We start from the raw sequence: 23,644 nt of genomic DNA on the forward strand, positions 1-23,644 counted from the left end.
GGAAAGAAAAAAGTCTGGATTTCGGAAACCTCCTAAATGAAGAGAGAAGAGGCATTAGAAGTCGCAGGGGTTCTGGGGAGGCAAAGCTCTAGTCAGAGAGTAGAGTAATGCTATACCATCAGCTTCTAACTCACTTGCTCTCTCATTCATGAATCCAGCAGAGACTTGAGGGCTCTTTGCAAAGGACACTTTCCTGAAGGAGGCAGAAAGCTGAAGCCTGAGGAACTTGGAATGCTTCTGGAAGGCTGGACCTGCACTTCTAACACAGAACTTAAACAACAGGGCTCTTTTGTGTGGTTTCTGAGGCCTGACATGTGATCTGGCAAAGGCAGCAATCTGAGCAGCCCATGCTTCATTCATTTATTCAATAAATATTTATTGGGTTCTCTATGTACTAGGCAGTCAGCATCCTGGGACTACTAGGTGGGGATACTGTGGTGAACAAGACAGGCAAGGTCCCTGCCCTTAGGGGACTTATGGAGAAAAACAAAAGAAAACAAAAACCAGAGAAATGAATAAGTGGGCTCACTTCTACCCAGTGCTTGAGAGTGGGGAGGCTTCTGGGAGGAAAGGTGGTCAGGGAGGCTGAGGATCCTGGGTTACAATGAGCCTAAGAGCTGTGGAGTAGGGTGGGGTGGAGATGGGATTGGGGGCAAGGAACAGATTACAGGAGGCCTTACAGACAAACGTCAGGAGTTTTTATGTCATAATTAAGGCAGTAGGGATCCACTGAAGGCCTTTAAATAGGGGATGAAATGATCTGATTTATGTTTTTAAACGATCACTTTGGTAGCTGTTTTGTAGTATAAAATGTCAAGCCTGAAGTCAGAAGGTGACCACGCATTCTGCAAATTCAATGTGCGATCATTGCCAAAGCTCTTGGTTAAGAGTCTCATTTTGTTTCCCTGACACACAAATTGGTCATACTAAAGCTCTATAGCACAGCAAGTGGGAGGCAAAGGTTAGAGTCATGCCTTGGTTTTAAATCTTGCTTCCCACTTACTAGTTATGAGCTCTGGGCAAGCTATTTACTTGTGCCGCGATTATCTCAGCTGTGAAATGGGGATAATAAAAGTTCTTACCATCTTAGGGTTGTTGTGAAAATTAAATTACAATACATGTGAAGCATGGTGACTGTGCCTGGTACGATGTAGTTAGCATTCATAAATATTAGCTTTTGTTACTTCTGTCAGAGGATTACTGTGAGGATCACATGAGATAATGCATGTGAAAAGGCTTATGAAACCGTAAGACTATCTTAGTGGCTGAATTCTTTCTTTTCCTTGTCTTCTAAGCGGAACACAGAAGGCTGGGCTATCCGGAGAAAAGAGGCGCGAGGCCAAGCGTAGCCTCAAAGAAGTCATTGTCGTCGGACAGCCCTTCCCCCCGCCCGGAGCGCATCTCCATGGTAACGCGGTGCTTCGCCTCCCCCCGCCTCCTGGGGCCCGCAGACCGGAAGCAGTCTGCGCCGGGGGCTGCTGGGAAACCGCTCGTGAGTGGCGTTTGTGCGTCCGCCGTGCACAGCGAAGCGGCTGCGGTTCCCGAGCCCGAGGTTTGCGCGAGTGTGGGGGGAAGTGCGTGAGGGGGACTCTGGGCTACGGGCTGCGGACTGCTTTGGCAAGAGTCAGCGAAGAAGCCTGGCGGGGACCTTTCTCGGCTTCCCGGGAGGCGCGGGGGGGGCAGGCCGCGGTCTCCGTGCCCAGCAGTTGGGGGACGGCGAGGGGTAGACGGAAAGCCAGATTCGGCTTTCAGCACCTTCGGAGACTCCTCCATCCCTTGTGTCCTCCGCGACCCTTGCCTTCCCCTCCCCCATCGGCCGGTTTTGTTCTATTTCGAGGCCCTGGCATCTCGCGGAGAGTTCTGGGATTCTTTTCGGGCGGAGGTGGGGGTGGGCGGACCTCGCGCGGGGCCTGCCGGGACTTGTAGTTCAGCCGGCCGCGGGCGGAAGTACCGTGGCTTCGACGCTGTTGTGGCAGAGTGGCTTTTGGTCTAACGAAAGCCGCCGCCGCGAGTGCGGGGAAGAAGGCTGGAATCGCTGCGGTGGGGGCGGGGTTCGCAGCGGCAGTCTGCAGGAGTGAGTTACTTGGAACTGGGCTCCCCGCCCACGCATCGTCGGGACAGCGAGGCTGCTCTCCCCTCACCTCCTCACGTCCCACGGGCAGGGTGCTCTATGAGAACTTAAAAGGAAGAGAAATTTATTTTCTGTAGGCTGTTTGAACCGTCGATAAGGTAGGGTCTTGGAATAGGAACAAACGAATCTGTAGGCCAAACCTACGTGTTTGTAAGGCCGCCACACTCCAGAGTATTTAATTACACCTGTATGTATATTACCTGATAAGATCTTTTCCGATTCCTAGTCTCATGGGGTTACGGGAAGTTGTTTGGAAATTACTGGCTTTCACATTCCGGGTCCTGAATAGGTACATTGAGTAGCTGCATGGCTCCATTCCTAATGGGTATTGTAAACAATGGCATGGGCATGACTGTGCAAATACTAAGGAAAGGATCAGAAATAGTACAAGGTTTCCCTGAAGGTAGAAGCCAGGGAGCCTGTGAGTCACCCAGTGTAAGGACAAGAGTCTGCACCACTGCACGAAGTTACGGTGTTATGAGAGTGCCTTTTCTTCGAAGAATTTTACTGTGATTAATGCCTGTCATTACAAATGTAAAGGTACTTACGGCGCGGTGGGTGACTGAATAATACTTAAGTTTTATGGCACATAAGTGGTTAATTTTTATCAACATTATGTATCTGTTACTGAGCAAGTGAATGTTTTTTTCACGTATATTTTAACTCCAGGGAGTTCTTAAACATTTTGAAAATATTTCTTAGCCCTTAAAAAACATTTGTCAAAAGAAATTTTTTAAGCGGATAATGAAAAAGCAGTCCCTGCTTTTGAGGTGACCTAAGTGTGTCAGGGAACATCAGTTATGAATTGCAAATAATGTGTTCAAGGGTCAGATGCATTTAAATAACACTGAAGTGGTCTGGTGCTTACTTGGATTCTTTTGATTGTTGAAATAGGTTTTGTAGGTCACAGATAGGCAAACTTTTTCTCTAAAGGGCCAGAGTAAATACTAGGTTTTTCATGCCCTATAGTGTCTATTGCAACTACTCAATTCTGCTATTGTAGCGTGAACAAATAAATAAAATTTATGGAGACAACTTAATTTCGTATCATTTTCACATGTCATGAAGTGTTCTTTTGATTTCTTTCAACCATGTCAAAATGTGAAAACTCTACTTAGTACAAGCACGGTACAAAAGTGGGCACCAGGCTAGATGTGGTCGTGAGCTGTAGTTTGCCAACTTCTGGTTTAGGTTATTGATTGGAATTTTTAACCTAGTAAAAGAATACATTTTTATTTCCTTTAATCGGTATGTGTCCAAATTCTTAGAATATTTGGTCATTAATATATTTTTCATTTCTTGTGCCTCAGGAGTGCCTGTGAAGAAAACGGGGTATTTCCCTGAGGCCTGTATCCTACCTTGATTGTCTTTTCTTGAAGTATTATAAATCAGGATGTCTGCACAGTCAGTGGAAGAGGATTCAATACTTATCATCCCAACTCCAGATGAAGAGGAAAAAATTCTGAGAGTGAAGTTGGAGGAGGATCCTGATGGCGAAGAGGGGTCAAGTATCCCCTGGAACCATCTCCCTGACCCGGAGGTTTTCCGGCAGCGATTCAGGCAGTTTGGATACCAGGATTCACCTGGGCCCCGTGAAGCTGTGAGCCAGCTTCGGGAACTTTGCCGTCTATGGCTCAGGCCAGAGACACACACAAAAGAACAAATCTTGGAGCTGGTAGTACTGGAGCAGTTTGTTGCCATCCTACCCAAGGAGCTACAGACTTGGGTTCGAGAGCATCATCCAGAGAATGGAGAGGAGGCAGTGACGGTGCTGGAGGATTTAGAGAGTGAACTGGACGACCCTGGACAGCCGGTAAGCCTGCTGCGTCACGTTCCTGGGTCAGGAGCATTGGCATGGCAGTAGACGCGCTGCTGAATTAATTCCACTCAACTAAGTTAAAATTATGTTTCTGTGTCGCTCCCCCCACCCCCCATTATCTATGCTTGTTTGCCATCTAGGCCTCTGCAGCATATGTTTTGTATGGTTTCTTTTGTGTGCGTTTAGGTTTGATTCTCATCACGTTCATTCTCAACTGAACCAAACCCTTTCATTTCCAGGTTTCTCTTCGACGACGAAAACGGGAAGTGTTAGTAGAGGAGATGGTATCTCAAGAAGAAGCTCAGGGATTACCAAGTTCTGAGCTCGATGCAGTGGAAAACCAGCTCAAGTGGGCATCCTGGGAGCTCCATTCCCTAAGGCACTGTGGTGAGGACCCCATGTGGGCAGGAGGATGAAAGAGGGTGTGGACCTTTTGTCCGGAACTCTTTGCTTATTTTTACTGTGGGGGGGGGCGGATAATCACCTTAACTTGATTGCTTAGACATAGACACACTGTAGGGTGTGTCTTTTCTAATAACAGTTGGTTTGCTAACCTCAGGTCTTTTATTCCTCAACATTAACATCATCAGCCTTTTCTTCTCTTTTACTTCTTTCTTTGAAGGCCTATCCATTTCAGGCTGGCATTTGCCTTACTCTGAGCCAGCACCCACCTGTAGACTGGGTCGCTCTGTTTCACTTGCCATATTGCTTATTTGCCATCTGTTTCACATCCTTTTAGTCTCTTGCCTAGTGTTCCTGGTACAATAAGCTTACCTGATACCTCTTCAAATCTAGTTTTTTTGTTTATAGTTTATTACTGAAGCCTTTTCTGAATTTTTAGCTTTTTGTATGTGTTTTTTCCTTCAAACATCCTACCTAAAGTCATTTTTGTTTCCTAAGAAGCTTCTTTTGTAGAAATGATATTTAGAGAAAATTCTTCACCTTTTCTAAGTATTTAGGCAAAAATATGGCCCCTAGCTATAATAAATATAAGTATAGAAAAATTAAGTAGAAAGCTCATAATTCACTAAGGCTGTTCTTTCCCAGTATCTTGGCAGTTAATGCCACATACTTACTTATTTTGATACAACCCCGTATATTCCTAAAACCGCTATATTTCTTTTTCATATTTTTATGAATTAAAATGAAATTTTGTTTGAGACTGCTTTGGGAATCATTCCTTGAGGTAGTTGGAGGTAATGCTAGTGTAAAGAGCTCTGAGCAGGCTTCCCCTCTGAATTATGGGGCATTCTTTAGTGCAATAAAGTTTGAGAACCACTGTCTTTGGTTGTTGGAGGTGGTATCTTCCTGGGAACTTCTCCCCTGCCTGAACTTTAGGATAATTCTCGCCTCTTTTTAAGTAGCCTCATTTTAGCAGTCTGGTCTCTACCACACTTGGGAGCTCAATTCTTTGTGTGCCATTTGTCACCTTCACACTCCTCTGTTCTTCAAGTCTCCAGACCTCACTGATCCCCTCTAACTCTTCAGCATCTCTTTGTCCGCCTTTTTTCTGATTATCCCTTTCTTAATCATTTGTTACAGATTTGCTCACTGTTTATAACTTTTTTGAGCAGTTCTGTTCACCCTTTAGTAACTGTGTTTATTCTTTAAGGCTTGAAGTTTCAGGACTCGCTCATAATCACTGCCTGCCTACAGGTGGGTCATGGTACCTCATGTTGGTAATTTGGGCCGTTCTTTCACTGAACACATCTAACTGAGGCCTGGAAGTAACAACTCATCTAAAAACCATGACAAATACCAAATACATGAGGCTGCTTTTAAAGGAAAACTTTCACTTATTAAAGGTGCATTATTAAAGGTGCATTGAATTTGTAAGTGTCATGTCCCAAGTTAACACAGGACACTCTCGGCTTACCTTCAGCTTTTTGTCAGGACTCCTATATTCTCCTTTTAGTCTGATCTTGGCTGTGACCTGCCTTGTCCTGCTCATTTTAGAAATAGTCACTTTCTGACAGATTGATGGTTATTTACACATTGTATTTTGATATAATTTCTCCCTTTTTCAAAGCAAAAGAATATTGAAATGATTTCTAATGGCCAATTTTATTTTATTTTTCTCCAGACCTAGCTGCATCACTTTGACTGTCTCTAACAAACTTAGACTCTCTAAAAAATCTGCCATTTTTCTGCCCTTTGGTTTTTGACTACTACTGTATAACCCACTCCCTTATGTTACCACTTTATTAGGATACAACCTTTTAATTTCTCATGTTCCCATGCTCTCACTTCATTAACCTCATAATCAGCCATTTCATTTTTTTTCTTTTTTGAGAGTAGGTAACCTTATCATCTGTTTTCATAGTGCTGTTTATAGACATATGCAAGCTATTTACTTTTAGTTCATTTTTTAAAAAAATTTTTCTTCAAGTTTCTTTCCTCTCAGAATAGGAAATGAGTGATATTTACATTTTCTGTTTATTTCAGATGATGATGCTAGGACTGAAAATGGAGCGCTAGCTCCAAAGCAGGAGATTCCTTCAGCAGTAGAATCTCATGAAGTTCCTGGCACTCTCAATATAGGTGTTCCTCAAATTTTTAAATATGGAGAAACCTGTTTTCCCAAGGGCAGGTTTGAAAGAAAGAGAAATCCCTCCCGAAAGAAACAACATATATGCGATGAATGTGGAAAACACTTCAGTCAGGGCTCAGCCCTTATTCTTCATCAAAGAATCCACAGTGGGGAGAAACCCTATGGATGTGTTGAGTGTGGGAAAGCATTCAGCAGGAGTTCTATCCTTGTGCAACACCAGAGAGTCCATACTGGAGAAAAACCTTACAAATGTCTCGAATGTGGAAAAGCCTTTAGCCAGAATTCTGGGCTTATTAATCATCAGAGAATCCATACTGGGGAGAAACCTTATGAATGCGTTCAGTGTGGGAAATCCTATAGTCAAAGCTCAAATCTTTTTAGACATCAACGAAGACACAATGCAGAGAAACTTCTCAATGTTGTGAAAGTTTAAGAAATGAAAAAAAAAAAATCAGCACTCAGGTCTTTTTCTTCTGAAATGAAGACAAAATTAAAAACATGAAATGATACATAATAGTTTTCCTATAGACTTAGAAAATCCACTGGGAAATGTAGAAAATTTTCACCCACTATTATTATCTTATCTTGAAAGAAATGGTGTCATACCTGCCTAGAAACTGAAATTTTAAACTTAATTCAGGTGTTAATGCCTAAATCTTCCATGTGATGTTTATATTCTTATTATTTTTCCAAACGATAAACTACCTGATTCTTTGTCCCTTTGTTAAAACTTTTCCTTCTTAGACAGATATGTTATTTGTGTTGATCATTGAAATGTTCTTTACAAGGATACATTCCTTTCTACATTGAAAAGCAATGTAGGAATTGTAAAATCTGAAAACTGAAACCATTTTTTCCAAATTTACCAGTTTTCTTTTACCTAATTTGAATATGCATTTCAGAAAATAGAAGATAAAGGATGACCAAAAACCTCAAAGTGAAATGAGCCTTAAAACTCAGATAAGAAGTGATGGTGATGAAACATCAAAAAGTGAATGGGACACCTAGATTGGGGAAGATTGACAAATACTTCGATCCAAGAATTGAAGTATATCAAGAATTTATCTAGGTGTAGTTAGTTTCCTGCCTGCAGGAAAACTCAAAAATAGCTCATCTTACCTGTAATTGGGAAGCATCCCACTAATGAAAATGATGTCCTCTCATGTATCATTAGAAAGTGGACAGTCTAAACAATAAACAGTTACAAAACTATGAAGGTAGAAATTATAACACTAGGAAAAGATTTGTAGTGAATGGCAGTGTTGAAGGGCAAATGTAAACAAGAGTGATGGTCTGTCTTGGCTTTTAGAAAACAAAAGACTTGAAGATCTAAGTCATTATTATTTTTCCTTCATTTTTAAGGACAGAAAAATCCATGACAGGTGGGCAATGAGTATCAGGTTTGCGATTTTACTCCTTTGGTACAAAAGGATTGAACACCAGGCTAACAAAGCAGCCGTGCATTTATTAAATTTTCTACCGACAAGGCACTGTGCTAGGTACTGTAACCCTGCCATAATTAGGTAGGTATTTCTTCCACTGTAAATCTTTGGGGGTTGGTACAAAGCTGTTGCATGTGAGTTAGCCTCTTCCCCCACCTCAGATTCCTAGAGCCATAGTTGTCTTACCAGGGTGTTGTATTTGGGTAAAGGAAGACTCAGCTCAAAGAGCTAGCCAGCTCTTCAGCAATCTTCAGAGGTGAGTCCGAGATAACTATCACAGTTTGGAGGTTTGTGGGTCTTTTATAAAAAAAAAAAACAAAAACTAATCAATCTCTAGTAGCATTGAGGTTATACTTACATGTTAAGTTGAATGGGTTCTATTTTAAAAAAAAAAAACTAGCTTATAACAACTAGTTTAACTGTCAGAGTTGGTGGAACTATTTTTTTTTTTCATTTTAAGTCTTTAACACATTTTTTTAATGTATAAAAATAATACACATTGTAGTAGTAGGATCATATACTCCTTGTCTGAGAATCCCAAGTACTGTGGTTCTGTTTAGTGGAAAACTCTGAAAGTTAAAATATAGATATGAGAAAAGGCTTTTTTATAGTGGGCATAATTGTGTGGAAAATGACCCATGTGAATAAAAATATTTCATAGTTCCAGAGGTTTTGGTTACATCTGGTACTTGGATCAAATTAAAAAATGGAAGGTGAGATTTGCATGAGCCTAATGCGAGGCCAGCTGATGGAGAAGTGAGGCAGAATGGAGCTTGTTTATAGATTTTCTGATAATTATAAGAAATGTGCTTTATAGATTAAGATTTATTGAAGTATAAATATGTAGTAATGATATAATGTATTTTAAGTTATACAAGAATATGTAGGGACTTTTGTTTGGGTCTTCTCTTTGTGGCTGAGAGGAAACAAGTCAATGTCCAATAAAGCTATAAATTCCTCCACTCTAAGATAAAACGGTCTTGGGTTGATTGATTTATTTATTTATAACTGGCTTCTTTCCAAGTAGGTTTTGAGGTGGCATATTTGGAATACTGCTGGGATGACAGAATTCTTTTATCAGAGTAGGTAAGAAGGGAATAACCTCTTGGTGGCTAGAATTTCATGGTTTTTTTTAGATCTTATTTTTCGTATATACAAAGAAGCTTCCCTGTGGTACATTTTTCATAAATGCCAAAGATGTTTGGTATAATGTGAGAGCTTAGAGAAAGTATTTGAGTTGGCAAATATGAGGTTGTCTTGCCATCTCCGATACCTGTACGTTGTTTAGAAAGGATTCTGAAACTAAGGCAAGGCTCTGGGGAAAATGGGTTGGACCCAAAAAAACTGTGTGACAATACACATGAAAAGGAAGTGATGGTCTGTGTACTCGCCATCTCTGGTTAGTCTAAGTTCCCACTAGACAAATTGATTTTAAATAACTATTTGGTGATTTATGATTTCATCCAGACATTCATTTACGTTAACACAGATAATCATATTGGCGATTCTGGGGGGGTGCCCAGCCTCTGATGAAGTGGTGATCTGGCAGTTGCCAGGCAGTGGCATCTGTTGGGTTATCAAGTGAGCAGTCATTGTTAACAGCATGCAGACTGCTGATGCCTGTCCAGTAGCCACTGAGCATTTATTTGCTCATTACTGCTAAATTTTCTTTTGGTTTTCTTGGAGGTTGAACTCCCCACATTCACACCCAGTTGGCACTTGATCATTTAGCAATATGTCTAATACATTTGTGTAAGTTCAAGGGAGAGTTCTATGTACTGAAGTAATCTGCATGCCAGACATTGGATTAGACACTTTACCTATCTCACTTAGATTTGTAGACTAGGAAAGCAAGATTTAGAGATTGTGTGACTTGCATGTGGCCAATTAGAGCTAAAACTCAAAATCTAGTTCTGTGAATTCCAGGGATGTATATTTTTTCACAATGCACTGAATGATGGCTATTAAACCTTGATTGATAAATTTTATGCTTTTATCTTATGGTTAACAAATGTAAAAGCTATTAAAACATGCTCGTTTGAGTTTTCTACAGTACAGAAATGTAAAATGAAAAAGGACATTCCTTTTCATGGTCTTCACACAGAAGTAATAATTATTTGGTTTGCTGTTCTTCCAGACTTAGACATATACATAATTAAGCAAAAATGTGTTAATAGCTGACACTTGTCACTGTATACAAGCACTGTTGGAAGTGCTTTACCATGGATTAACTCTTAATCCTCACAGCGATCATATGTGTGTGGTAGGTACATATCCCTATTTTACGTGAACTGCACTGAGACTTGCCTCCTCCCTCCCACTTTGATGTAGACATTGTCTTTTTATAGCTACATACTAATCCATTGCATCAATACACTGTAACTTATTTAGCCAACCCCTATTGGTAGGTAATTTGGTTATTTCTGGTTCTTTATTATAGGTAAATTAGAGTTAACATCCGTATATATTTTGCTGCCTGTGTTGGTATTTCTGTGGGATAAATAGCTAGAAGTGGAATTATTGGGTCAGAAAACATGCACATTTAACATTTTGAGAAATACCATCAAAAAGATTGTACCACTTTACAACTCCATCAGTAGTCAGAGTGCCTCTTTGCCTACACTCCCAACCAACACTGAATCCTTCAATATTTTTGCCACTCTGATAGGCAAAAATTTATCTTTCTTTTCTTTGTTAATAAGAAGGAACATCTTTTCATATGTTCATTGGCCATTTTCATTTCCTATTGTGAATTGCATTTCCCCATTTTTTTAAATTATGGAAGTATAAATGACTACCATCTCAGTGTACTTAACTCTTACACAAGACTGAAGAGAGACCCTTTTCTGCAGCGTTTCCTGTCACATTCCACTGCCCACAGTTTAGTATACGTTCTTCTGATCTCCTTTCCATAATTTCCATGTGAATATACATACACATATAAATGCTGTTTTTACATAAATAGGGTCATATATGTATTCTGCAGCTTGCCTTTTTTTTTTTTGTCTCAGATCCTGAGGTCTTTAAATTAATGGTTGAATAGTATTCAGTACTATGAAAATACCATTATTTAACTATTCCCTTATTTTTTTCTTTTGCTATTACATTGCCGAAGTAAAGATCTCTTTCATAGCTCTTTGTGCACGTGTGTGAATATGTCTTTAGAATGGAGTATAATGTAGATTGTTGGGACAAAGGGTGTGCTCTGGTAGACCCACCTTAGCCTTCCCAAAGGCCCTCATAACTTTCTATTTTCACCAACTTTATAGAAAGTGCTCATTTTGCCATATAGCCTTACCTACACTTGATAATTTTTATCTGATGGACAAAAAAAAACAAAAGGATGATTTTGCATTTCCCTGGTTAATGGTGAGGTTGATTACATATATTTATTGGCCATTTATAGTTTTATCATGGATTGTTTGTATCCTTTACCTGCTCTTCTGTTGGGTTATGTGTGGATATATGTTGTTTTTGTTCAGCATCTCTTTCCCCATCTTGTGATAACAGAATCCTTATTTATTGTGGGGAACCCATTCCCTGTGGCTTAGGTGAGTACATAACCAGGCCTGGCCCTCCTGAGTCCCACAGCTCCTTAGCCACAGTGATTAAAGAATGGGCATGTAACTCAAGCCAGGCTAAAGAAAGCCCTCAACAGAACTTCTGCTGGAACTCTTGGAAAGAACGCTCGACAGAGATCTCACGAACTAATGACTGTGTAAGACTGAAAATTTGTACCATGTGGAGCGAGTCTGAGGGGAAACTCAGAGGCTAGCAGAAAGGAATGAGAACTAAGTTCTGATGTCAATTTTCTGGAGGCCCTAGATCCAGCTGTGCCTAAAGCCTGCCCTACCTCTGGACTTTAACGTTTTGTGAGCCAATAAAGTCCCTTTCTTGTTTAAGATAATTGAATTGGATTTCTGTCCTGATTAATATAGGTTATTTGTATTTTCTTATCAATTTTTAGAAAACCTTTGTAATTTTAAATTCTAGACTTATACTTAATGCACTACATAGGTTAATAAAATTAGCATGGCGTTCCATGATTCGGCCTCTCTCAACCTCTGCCATTTGTTACTCTACACCACACACCACACACATATACTTTAAATTCCAATAATAACTGAACATTGGTGTTGGCATTGTCTATAGATGAAAAACTTCACACAATCAGGTCTTTGGCATTTCTCTTCTGTCCTTCCTACAGATTCATTAACTTGGGACTCAGACAGGATTACACTGCTGAGTCTATGCTGTACCCACCTCCAACCGTTGCTCCTGGGGTGTTTCCCTGAAGCATCCCCTGTATGTGACTTCCTCCCCATGGCCTCCACTCCCCTGCCTCCCCCCAAGGTTCTCTGGAGTCCTCTTTTTAAAATTTTCAGGCCTGTGGATTTGAAGTTGCTCAGGTCCAGGAGTGTTCTGGGGTTTACATCTATTGATTTTGGAAACTATAGACGGCAGTGGAAAAAAAGGAAAGCATATTGTTCGACGTGATGAATGGTAAAGAGAAAATATATTGGGAAAGAAAGGATCACAAAACATCAAGGAGGAAGAGTATTGCAATTTAGATAGGTTGTCCAGGGAAGATTTCACTGATAGTGAAATTTGAGAAAAGATACAAATGAGTATAAGGAAGTCCATGAGACTCTGGAGGAAAGATGTTCTAGGCATGGGAACAGCAAGTGCGAAGAACTTGATGTAGGAGCAATGCCCGATTTGTTCAAGAGACAGCAAGAAGGCCAGTGAGGCTGGAGCAGAATGAAAAGGGGGAAAGTAGTGGATGAAGCCAGAGAAATGAGTTAAGGGTGGAGGGTAGGGCCAGATCATGGAAGACCTGGTTAGCCATTGGTAAGGACTATGACTTTTACTTTGAATGAGATGAGAAACTGTTAGAGGTTTTGGGCAAAGGAGTGTAATGAGTAGGTGCTGAGAATAGAACAAAGCAGTGTCTAGCTATCTCGTTTCTTTAAATTCTTTAAAAATATAATTCTATAATATAACTATTAATATATAAACTAATATATAATAGGAAAAGTTTAGAAATAGAAATCACCCCAATAGTCACCCATGAGTCCACATAGTAACAGCCCATTAACATTTTTATGTTCTCTCTATGCCTGTATTATTCTCTATGTACCTATCCCCATCTATACCTATTATACCATGTTTAAAACAGAAAGAAAAATCTAGAAGACAGTAAACAAAATGTCTGTATCTTGGTTTGCTAATCTTAGTGCCTCTTTCCTCTTAACTTTGGATCAACTGTGCTTCTGCCTGAGGCTAGCATCTTCATTGGATCTAAGCCACCCTCTCACACCTACTCAAAGACATACCCCAATAATCCTCACCTCTTGCATTATCAAATTTTCCTCTCCTGAATTTTTTAATTAGCATGCAAACATACTTTTTAAAAGTCACTCACATAGCCTTCGGACCAAGATGACTAACCTGCCTGAACAAGTACAATACCAGACAAAATATATCAGAAGCAAAGGATGGGAGAGACGTGATCCCTGAAATGGGAAACGTGAAGCAAACTTGGGTTCCCTCAGTTTACTGCCTGGAGAGAGTTTCTAGGCTACAGCACAGGGAGGGAGAACTCAAGCAGACCTTGACCGTATTCCTAAATTGAGATGATGGAGCAAGGCGCCCTGAGAGGCCAAGTGACTAGATTGGCAGGGCAGAGTACCAAAGAGGAGAGACCTAAACGCTGGAGGTCTGCAGAGGGTCCCTCACAAGTATTCAGTTGATTGCTGATGAACACCTGTGTAAAGAAACTACCTGAGGTGGGGGAAAGAATCATCCAGAAGAATTAGGGGGGAAAATCACTGGAACTCACAAAGTGCCAGTAATAGTACCATCGGCGAGGGCAGAAAACCTCCTAAGTCACAGGACGTCAGAGCAATGGCTCTCAAACGATGGCAGTTTTATGCCCTGCTCCACCCCCGCCAAGAGACAATTGGTAGTATCTGGAGACATTTTTGGTTTTCATAACCAGAGAAGATGGGATCTACTGGCATCTACTGGGTAGAGGCCAGAGATGCTGCTAAACATCCTACAATGAATTATCCAGCCTTAAATATCAATAGTGCTGAGGTTGAGAAACTCTGGGTTCGAATAGTAGAGTCTTGCCTGCATAGGAGAAAAAAATGAACCCTAGACTAAACACTGCCTGAAAGATACTTAATAGCAAGACCTAAGAGGATAAAACTGCCCAAGTAATTTAAACACATCCCAGAACAAAGCTCAAGAATATATATATTAAAAATATTCAGTACCCAACAACATACAATACAAAATGACTGGCATCCAATCAAAAATTGGATAACTCGTAAGTCATGCAAAGCAGGAAAATACAACCCATAATAAGAAAAACCACTCAATCAAATTGACCCAGAAATGACAAAGAATTAGACAAGCTCATTAAGACAATTATTAAACTATTCCATGTGATCAGGAAGCTAGTGGAAGTATTGAACATGCTCAGTAGCAACATGAAAGCTATTAAAAAGTCAACCAAATTAAGCTTTTAGAGATAAAAACTACAATGTCTGAGATTTTAAAAAAATGCACAGATGGGATTAACTGTGGATTAAACATAATAGAAGAAAAGAATTAAAAAATCATGGTAGATAAGACATAACAAAAGAAACCATCCAAAATGAAAAACGGGCAAATAAAACACTAAGAAAAATTGAACAGAGCTGTAGTACAACTTCAAGCAACCTAATATGTTTAAGAGTAATTAGAGTTCCTGAAGGTGAGGGGAGGGAGGAGGAATAGCGAAATATTTGAAAAAAGTAATCTCTGGGACGCAGCTCTTATTGGTAAATTTTTAGTAATGAAGTACTTATACTAGAAAAAAAAAAGTCTCAATTTCTTCAGCTTCCACCTTAAGAAACCAGAAAAAGAATAAATTAAACCCAAAGTAAAGAGAAGAAAAGAAAGATTAGATTGGAAATCAACAAAATAGAAAACAGAAAAACAAGAGAAAAATCAATTTCTGTACTCTGTTTAAACCAAAAGCTAACTTTTAAAAAAGATTAATAAAATTGATAAACTTCCCGCCAGACTGATCAGGAAAGAAAAAAAAGTTGAAGATACAAATTATAACAGGAATGAGAGGTGTGACATTACTGTATATTACACAAATTCTTCTCCACATAAAGAGTGCTGCTAATCAATGGGAATTCCCTGGCGGTCCAGTGCTTAGGACTCAGCGCTTTCACTGCCGTGTCCCAGGTTCAGTCCCTGGTTAGGGAACTGAGATCCCGCACGCAAGCTGCATGGTGTGGCCAAACAAGACAAAACAAAAGAAGAGTGCTAATCAACTTTGCTAACTTCCATATTGCTGATTTCAATATTCATTTATTACTTATATTGCTTGAGCCATCAGCAGTATTTTGCATAATTGATGTATTTTCATTTGGCTTCAAGAAACAACATGCTTGGTTTTTCTCTACCTCATGGGACATTTTTTTTCAGTCTCGATGCTGGTATTTCCTCACCTCTCTGGACTTCAGTATGTTGGAGTGCCTGAGGGCTCAGTGTTCAAATCTCTTCTTTTTTCTACCTATGTTCACTTCCTAGGTAATCTCATCTGGTCTTAGATCTTTATTACCTAGGACTCCAAAATGTATATTTCAGCCTAGATCTCTTCTCTGAACTACAGGCTCATATATCGCTTTGCCTACTAGACATCTCCACTTTGATACCTGCTTTAATCTGGGTTCCTAAGAAAACAGCATAAAATTAAACCTTATTGTTAATACTTTATTGGGGTGATGCAATCCCGGAACAGGATGACTGAAGGTAAATGAGCAGTGAAGCAGGGGAAAGAGAGAACAGACACAGGTGGGTGTTACTGAGCGTCTACAGCATAGGCACAGCTGTTTGCTTAGTCTCACTATCTTCAGAGGGCAAATGGCATGAACTATGTCATCTCACCTCACCATGGGGTAGGAAGAGGGAGAAGAATTTTCTGCAGGCTCCCCTCGCTCGCCCTCTGGTCAGTTTCCACCACAGAACATCAATTCCACACTTCCAGGTGCACCATTCAGCCTCTCCAGCAGTCAGGTTCCAAGACAACGCAATAGCACAGGAGTGGCAGGCAAGAGATCCAGCGGGAGTCAGTTGCTCCCTCTGCCTGCAGCCCGGTGGGCCTGCAACCTGAAGGGTTGGTGCAGAAAGTCTTCTTAGAGCGTCATCAGTATCACAGAGCAGAAACTCTGGCCCTGCAAATAGGCGGAGGCTTATAAACTGGGCTTGGTACAGTGACTAATTAGGCATCTTAAACCCAACATGCCCCCATCACATTTTTAATTTCTCCCCAAACATGTTCTTCTTGTAGTTATCTTCACCTTAGAAAGTGGCAGTTTTGTCCTCCCAGTTGGTCAGGCCATAGTCTCCCTGATTTCCTGCTTGCTCTGCTTCACTCAGCTCTCCCCACAGCATCCAGATCATGTTCAGACTGTGTCACTTCTCTGCTCAAAATCCTCTTCCTCCTCGCTCTGTTTGAATGTCAAAGGGGCATTGTGTCTGTAACTTACTAACAATTCAGGGAAAACTTAACATATCTATATATATAGATATAGATATATCTGGGCATGTAGCATAAGTAGATAGAGAATTATAAAGCAAATGTGATAAAATAATACTTGGGGAATCTGGGTGAAGCAAATATAGGAATTCTTTGTTCTATTCTTGCAATTTTTCTATAAGTTTGAAATTATCTCAAAATTCAAAGTTAAAGAAAACTTAATGGCCCCGAAAGGGAGAGAGTGAATTACTAACGGAAAATCAGGTAAGGTGCTGTTATCGAGAAAGCTTGGGGCAGGGAGAGGGAGAAGGGAATATTGAGAAAGCAGTTATAAATATCCCCTACAGCCATATTTAAAAAGAAGACGAAGAGCTATGTTTATGGATGTGTAAAAAATTTATGATAGGGCTTCCCTGGTGGCGCATGGTTAAGAATCTGCCTGCCAATGCAGGGGACACGGGTTCGAGCCCTGGCCTGGGAAGATCCCACATGCTGCAGAGCAACTAAGCCTGTGAGCCACAACTACTGAAGCCCACGCGCCTAGAGCCCATGCTGTGCAACAAGAGAAGCCACCGCAATGAGAAGCCCGCGCACCGCAACGAAGAGTAGCCCCCGCTCGCCGCAACCAGAGAAACTCCGCACGCAGCAATAAAGACCCAACACGGCCAAAAATAAAACAAATAAATAAATTTATTTTTAAAATGTTTATGATACAACAATGGGAAATTTTTCATTTGCCATCATCAATATCATTTTTGGAAAAAAGTACACAAATATATATGTAGAATGGCACTCATCAAAATACTAAGTTTGCTAAGTAGGCTTCTGGAGATAAATGACTTTTATCTTTATTCTTTTACATAGTATCTTTTTTTTTAACAGCAAGCTAGCAGCACATTTATAATCAGCAAAAAGAAAAAAAAATCAAAGAAGTTAAAAAAAACTTTCATTTAGATCATGGGTCAGCAAACATTTTCTGTAAAGGGCCAGATAGCAAATATTTTCAGCTTTGAGGGCCATACAGTTTCTGCTGCAACTATGCAACTCTGCCTTTATAGCAGAAAGCAGCCTTAGATAACTCACAAACAAATGGGTGAGGCTGTGTTCTATTAAAACAGTGGCTGGCTGGCCTTCCTGCAGTAGTTTGTAGACCCCTGATTTAGAAGAATACTTTTTCCCTAAAGCATGGCTTACAGGAAAGGAATATTCTCATTCTTCTGGAGTTTTCTATAGGGCCCCCTTGACCAACTGACAGTCTGGGAATTCCACTGGCCCCATGTAATTAGCTATATCATTGAGTAAGCTGACTAAATAAAATTTAATGAAAGCATTTAAACAGAACCACATTTATAAACAAATAACAAACACCTTGTCTGGAGAAGTGTAGTGTAAGTGATAAATATGCATTGTATGATATTGTAGATAATTAGATTCAGTCTGCCTGCCACTGGATCCCAACTGTTGGAAAGAGATTCCTTTTAATGTGCCCTGGAGGCTCGGATGCAGCTGCCTGACATCTGGAGTGATCAAAGGCCTGAAAGGCATCCTAGGGAGATGCGGAGAAATGCGTGTGCCAAAATCCTTGGGAAAGCCATGCCTCCTGGTCTAGTTCCAGGAAGGAAATCTTCTTCTGTAAGGAACGTAATCCACAGCTTCCATAAAATTAGTTGGGTAGTGTATTGTCTTTTTCTTTTACCGTGAAGAGATTGTGTAAGATTGCTTTATTTCTTCCTTTAATGTCTGGAACTTTTCCCTGCTGAGATATCTGGCTTGGACTATTCTTGATGGGAAAATTTTAAGTTACAGATAATTTCCTTTTTTTTTCTTTTTGGCCACCCCGGTAGTGAAAGTGCCACATACTAACCACTGGACCACCAGGGAATTCCCAATAATTTCCTTAATAGACACAGAGCTATTTAGATTTTATATTTCTTTTCTTTTCTTTTCTTTTTTTAAAGCCATTGAGCTGGACATTTTATTTTAAATTAATTAATTAATTTCGTTCTGGGCTGTGTTGGGTTTTTGTTGCTGCTCACTGGCTTTCTCTAGTTGCGGTGAGCAAGGGCTGCTCTTTGTTGAGATGCGCAGGCCTCTCATTGCGGTGGCTTCTCTTGCTGTGGAGCACGGGCTGTGGGAGCGTGGGCTTCAGTAGTTGTGGCTCTCGTGCTCAGTAGTTGTGGCTCGCGGGCTCTAGAGTGCAGGCTCAGTAGTTGTGGCGCACGGACTTAGTTGCTCTATGGCATATGGGATCTTCCCCGACCAGGGATCGAACCTGTGTCCCCTGCATTGGCAAGTGGATTCTTAACCACTGGGGAAGTCCCAGATTTTATATTTCTTATTGTGTTAATTTTGGGTAAATTTTATAATTTTTTAGGGAAAACTATGAATCATATCCTTTATATTACACTTGTAGTGGCTGTAGATCTGTGCTGATGGCCACTTTTGCATTCCTTATGTTGACAAACGGGACTTCTCTCGGTTTCTTGATCAGTTTTGCTGGGGGATTGTCAATTTAATTCTTTCTCAAAAATGAGCTTTTGGCTTTTTTTTTTCAAAAATGTGTGCTTTCTATTTCATTAATTCATGCTCTACTATTTCCTTCCTTCTATTTTCTTTTTTTAAAGAAACTGTTGATTTTTCATCAACTTCATTTCCATTTTCTCTTTAAGGTCTATGGGAGAACAGCTTAAAGCCAATCAGTGGTCGTCCCTCCCCATTCAATGTCCTGAGCAGTGGGAGCTGCAGACCAGTCTTCAGGAGGGAACTGCTGAATAGGCACACAGGGGACCTACACATCTGCAGACCAGTCTGGGATCTCAGGTTGAGTAGCAATAAACTCAGGAGTTAGAGCCGTCCATTCGCACTGAAATTCCTCCTTGGTCACAACCTTTTCAGGTGTGGCCTGCTCTTCCTTTTCAGTTTCTTCCAGGTGTGTGTGGAAGTAGAGATCAGGAATGACCTCCCGTGGGTGTCCACGGGCGATGGTGCCACGCATGTGCAGAACTTCCAGGGTCAGCACCCACCACCTCGGACCCCCTGAATGAGCTCCCTTGTTGCTGTAGGGAATGGCAATGCCCGCAGAACACAGAGTTGAGTCTGTGTTACACAGAGCAATGGTGGGCAGGTCAACATAAGACACCTGTGTGAGAGGCTGGTGGGCAGCCCTGGGGTCAGTAACCACCAGAAGTCTCTACTCCTGGAAGGCTGCCTGGATCTGGTGAGTAAAGCTTCCAGGAGTGACACAGTCAGCAGTAGGAGTGGCTCCAGCGGCAGCAGCAAACTTCAGCACAGCTTGCCGGCCGGTACTTCTGGAGGATACGACACTGACATCTGTTGAGTTTTCAGTGGCATCAATGGCACAAGCTACCAGCAGAACCCTCTCCCAGATTCTCTTCAGATTTATGAGGCAGATGCCATCACTTTTCCTTTTGTAGAGGCACTGTTGCATTTGGAAGTCGAGGCTGGTGTCACCCTAAGTGGGTTCCTTATGTAAGGAATTTGAGGACCTCCTCTTCCTTCATTTGCAGGACATCAAGGGCTCTGGACATTGTGAATATTTCTCTTTAAGTTATGATGAGAAACCAGAACAACCCTTATGGACCTCATCCTACTTGCTTTAGATTTACTTGCTATTCTTTTTCTAACTTCTTGTGATGGATCCTCAAATCATTGAATTTTAGCCTTTTTTTCCCCTAATAATATCACTATTATCCAGATAAAAATATATTCTAATTTCTATTGCGCTTTCTTCCTTTGCCCATGGGTAAGTTCAATTGTTTTTCTTAATTTCCAAACATTTAGGAATTTTTTTAAGTGTGTGTGTTATTGATTTCTAGCTAATTTCATTGTTATGTGAAAACATGTGCTAAGTCTGTGCTGTCCAATATGTAGTCGCTAACCAGATGTGGCTATATAAATTAATTAGAATGAATAAAATGTAGTTCAGGCACACATTTTAAGTGTTCAGTAGACACATGTGGCTAGTGACTACTGTGTTGACTATGGTGTCTATTGTATTGAACAATGCAGGTAGAACACAGAATATTCTATCGCACAGCCCTACTCTAAACAATTTCAATCTGATGAAATTTGTTGAGGCTTGCTGCATATGCTTGTTGAATATACAAACCCGCATATGCTCAGTTTTGGAAAATGTTCTCTGTGCACCTAAAAAGAATCAAGGTTTCTGTCACTGTTGGTTGTACTGTTATCTAATATGTCCATTAGGTCATTTTGTTAATCATATTGTCCACATATACTATATTCTTAGACATTTTTTCTGCTTGCCCTCTTTTACTAAGGGAGTTGTGTAAAAGTCTCCTACTAGGATTGTAGATTTATCTCTTTCTCATTTTAGTTTTGTCAATTTTAGTTTTATATACTTTGAAGCAAAATTATTAGATGTATACACTTTTAGAATATTTCTATTTTCTTGGTAAATTGACTCATCAATAGAAATGTCCCATTTTATCTCTAGTAAGACTTTTGCTTTAAAGTCTACTTCTTGTTTGATATTGGTACAGCGATTAGCACCTTTCTTTTGGTTAGTGTTTGAATGCAGTATCTTTTTTCCGTACTTGTATTTTAAATTTCCTGGATTCTGGTAGTTGTATCTCAAGTAAGTACTACATGATTAATTTTTAAAATTCTAGTCAAGAATCTTTGTCTTGTGTCCACTTGCAGGTAATATAATTACTGGTGTATTTGGGCTTACATCTATCATGATCCAATTTGTTATCTATTTGTCTTGCCTATTTATATTCTTATTCCCTTGCCTTCTTTGAGATTAATCAACAATTTTTTTTTTTTTTTTTTTTCCGGTACGCGGGCCTCTCACTGTTGTGGCCTCTCCCGTTGCAGAGCACAGGCTCTGGACGCGCAGGCTCAGTGGCCATGGCTCACGGGCCTTCTCGGACCGGGGCAAGAACCCACGTCCCCTGCATTGGCAGGCGGACTCTCAACGACTGTGCTACCAGGGAAGCCCTAATCAACAATTTTTATTACTCCATTTTACTTTTTGTTAATTTGTTAGTTATATTCCTCTTTTACTCTAGCGATTACAACATGCACCCTTGGTTTATTAGAACCTAATATAAATTAGTACTTCTACAATCTCTCTGAGAATGTATTTAGTTCCTAACTTTAGGCATTATTATCTTTTCTTACAGTTAATATTCATTTAGATTTACCTTCAGATTTACACTTCCCATGGTTCTTCATCTCTTCCTAAACTGTTTTTTCCTTGTGCCTGAAGAACTCCTTTTAGTATTTTTTGTTTGAGTATGTGGGCAATGAATTCTCTCATTTTTGTTTGTCTGGAAATGTCTTCACATTGTCTTTACTTTTGAAAGTTATACTTCCAAGATATTTCATTATCTTCTGGCTTTATGTTGAGAAGTTAAACCTCAGTCTATTTGTTGCTTACCTGAATATAATGGTTTTTCCCCTTTTTTCGATTTTTCTCTTTTTCTTTGCTTTTGTTAGGTACTATGATGTCCCCAGGTATACTTTTCTTTGTAGTTTTTGTTGTCTGTGGTGCTCCTTTAATGTATAATTTGATTATTCATGAGGGTTGGGAAATTCTTGACCACTCTTTCTTTAAATATAGCCTTTGTCCCATCATCTCTTATTTCATTTTGAGACTCAGATATGTGTATGTTAGGCCTTTTTTTCCATATCAGATATGATTCCTAGGCTCTCTGCTGTATCTTCTATAATTTTTCCCCTCCATGTTTCAGCCTTCATGTTTTCTACTTATGTAGCTTTCACTAACTCCCATTTCAGTGTATCCAAGCTGCTAGGTACTTCATGTAAGTGGGATCATAAGATATTTGTCCTGTGCCTGGCTTATCTCACTTAGCATGATGTCTTCAGTGTTCCTCCATGATGTAGTGTATATCAACATTTCTTTTCTCTGAAATGCTCAGTAATATTCTATTGTATGTATACACTGCATTTTGTTTATCCATTTATCTGTCAATGGACATTTAGGTTGCTTTCAGCTTTTGGCTATTGTGAATAATGTTGCTATGAACATCAGTGTACACACATTTGAGTCCCTTCTTTCAATTATTTTGAGTATACACCCAGAAGTGGAATTGCTGGATCATATTGTAATTCAATGTTTACTTTTTAAAAAATAATTAATTAATTAATTTTTGGCTGCGTTGGGCCTTCGTTTCTGTGCGAGGGCTCTCGAGCGAAAGCGGCAAGTGGGGGCCACTCTTCATCACGGTGCGTGGGACTCTCACTGCCGCGGCCTCTCTTGTTGCGGAGCACAGGCTCCAGACGCGCAGGCTCAGTAGTTGTGGCTCACGGGCCCAGTTGCTCCGCGGCATGTGGGATCCTCCCTGGACCAAGGTTCGAACCCGTGTCCCCTGCATTGGCAGGCGGATTCTTAACCACTGAGCCACGAGGGAAGCCCTAGCATCACATTTCTTAACTGTCTTTTCTCCTTCATTTTAATTTCCACTTTATTCTTACTCTTTTAAGTACATGCTTCAGTCATTATTTTCCTAAACACTTAAGCATGAGGGCAGGAATCATTTTTTCTTCAGCAGCACTCAGTACAGTGCCTGACACTGAATATTTATTGAATTAATGACTAAGCACCATACTCTACATCACTTCTTATATTTTCTCGCTTCTGTGCCTTTGTTGATTATTCCCTCTCTGCCTTTATGCCTCTACTCCCATCCTTCAAAACTCAAATCTCAGGAGTTCCACAAAGCTTTTCCTTTTCTTTCCAATCAGAATTGAACCCTACCTCCTGTGAGCTCTTATAAGCATCTTGCCTAACTTTATGATTATATTGAACCATATATTTTCTGTATACATCAGCCTTTATCACTGTACAGTACATGTTTTTGGGGGACAGTATATTCTTTGTGTATACTACAAAACCTAAAAAAATGCCTTGCACATAATAATTTAACAATGTATGTTAAATTAAAATATTAATTGGATAATTATGGGGATAGTCAAAGTAAATGACAGTAGCAGGATTTTAACAAATGGTTAATACCACAAAGACAATTTTTCTTACTTTTAAAAACTATTTGTTTTTCAGTTGAAAACATTGTGTACACATGGCATATTATCAATATATATGTCAGAAATCAACAAACAAAACAAAGTCTGATGAATGTTGCCATTAAAA

The 23,644-nt window shown here is 40.1% G+C and overlaps 1 protein-coding gene and 1 pseudogene across 1 annotated transcript; one reads left to right on the plus strand and one right to left on the minus strand.

Annotated features, from left to right (window-relative positions):
• The first annotated feature begins 1,458 nt into the window (after nt 1-1,458).
• Nucleotides 1,459-7,345, plus strand: ZNF24 (zinc finger protein 24). The gene is made up of 4 exons (XM_065890346.1): nt 1,459-1,552; nt 3,442-3,944; nt 4,190-4,337; nt 6,396-7,345. Exons 2-4 carry the CDS (start codon nt 3,525-3,527, stop codon nt 6,932-6,934), a joined length of 1,107 nt encoding a protein of 368 aa, XP_065746418.1. The 5' UTR covers nt 1,459-1,552; nt 3,442-3,524; the 3' UTR covers nt 6,935-7,345.
• Nucleotides 7,346-19,171: 11,826 nt separating this feature from the next.
• Nucleotides 19,172-20,033, minus strand: LOC136132549 (small ribosomal subunit protein uS2-like; annotated as a pseudogene).
• Between the last annotated feature and the right edge of the window lie 3,611 nt (nt 20,034-23,644).

Source organism: Phocoena phocoena, chromosome 13 (genome assembly GCF_963924675.1).
Source record: "Phocoena phocoena chromosome 13, mPhoPho1.1, whole genome shotgun sequence".
NCBI classification, from domain to species: Eukaryota; Metazoa; Chordata; class Mammalia; order Artiodactyla; family Phocoenidae; genus Phocoena; species Phocoena phocoena.

What these genes read in the sequence shown, in the direction of transcription:
- ZNF24 (XM_065890346.1), top strand. Translation starts at nt 3,525, where the DNA reads ATGTCTGCACAGTCAGTGGAAGAGGATTCAATACTTATCATCCCAACT. An exon ending in TGGACGACCCTGGACAGCCG is followed by an intron (nt 3,945 to 4,189) that starts GTAAGCCTGCTG and finishes TTTCATTTCCAG; the next exon opens with GTTTCTCTTCGACGACGAAA. An exon ending in CCATTCCCTAAGGCACTGTG is followed by an intron (nt 4,338 to 6,395) that starts GTGAGGACCCCA and finishes TGTTTATTTCAG; the next exon opens with ATGATGATGCTAGGACTGAA.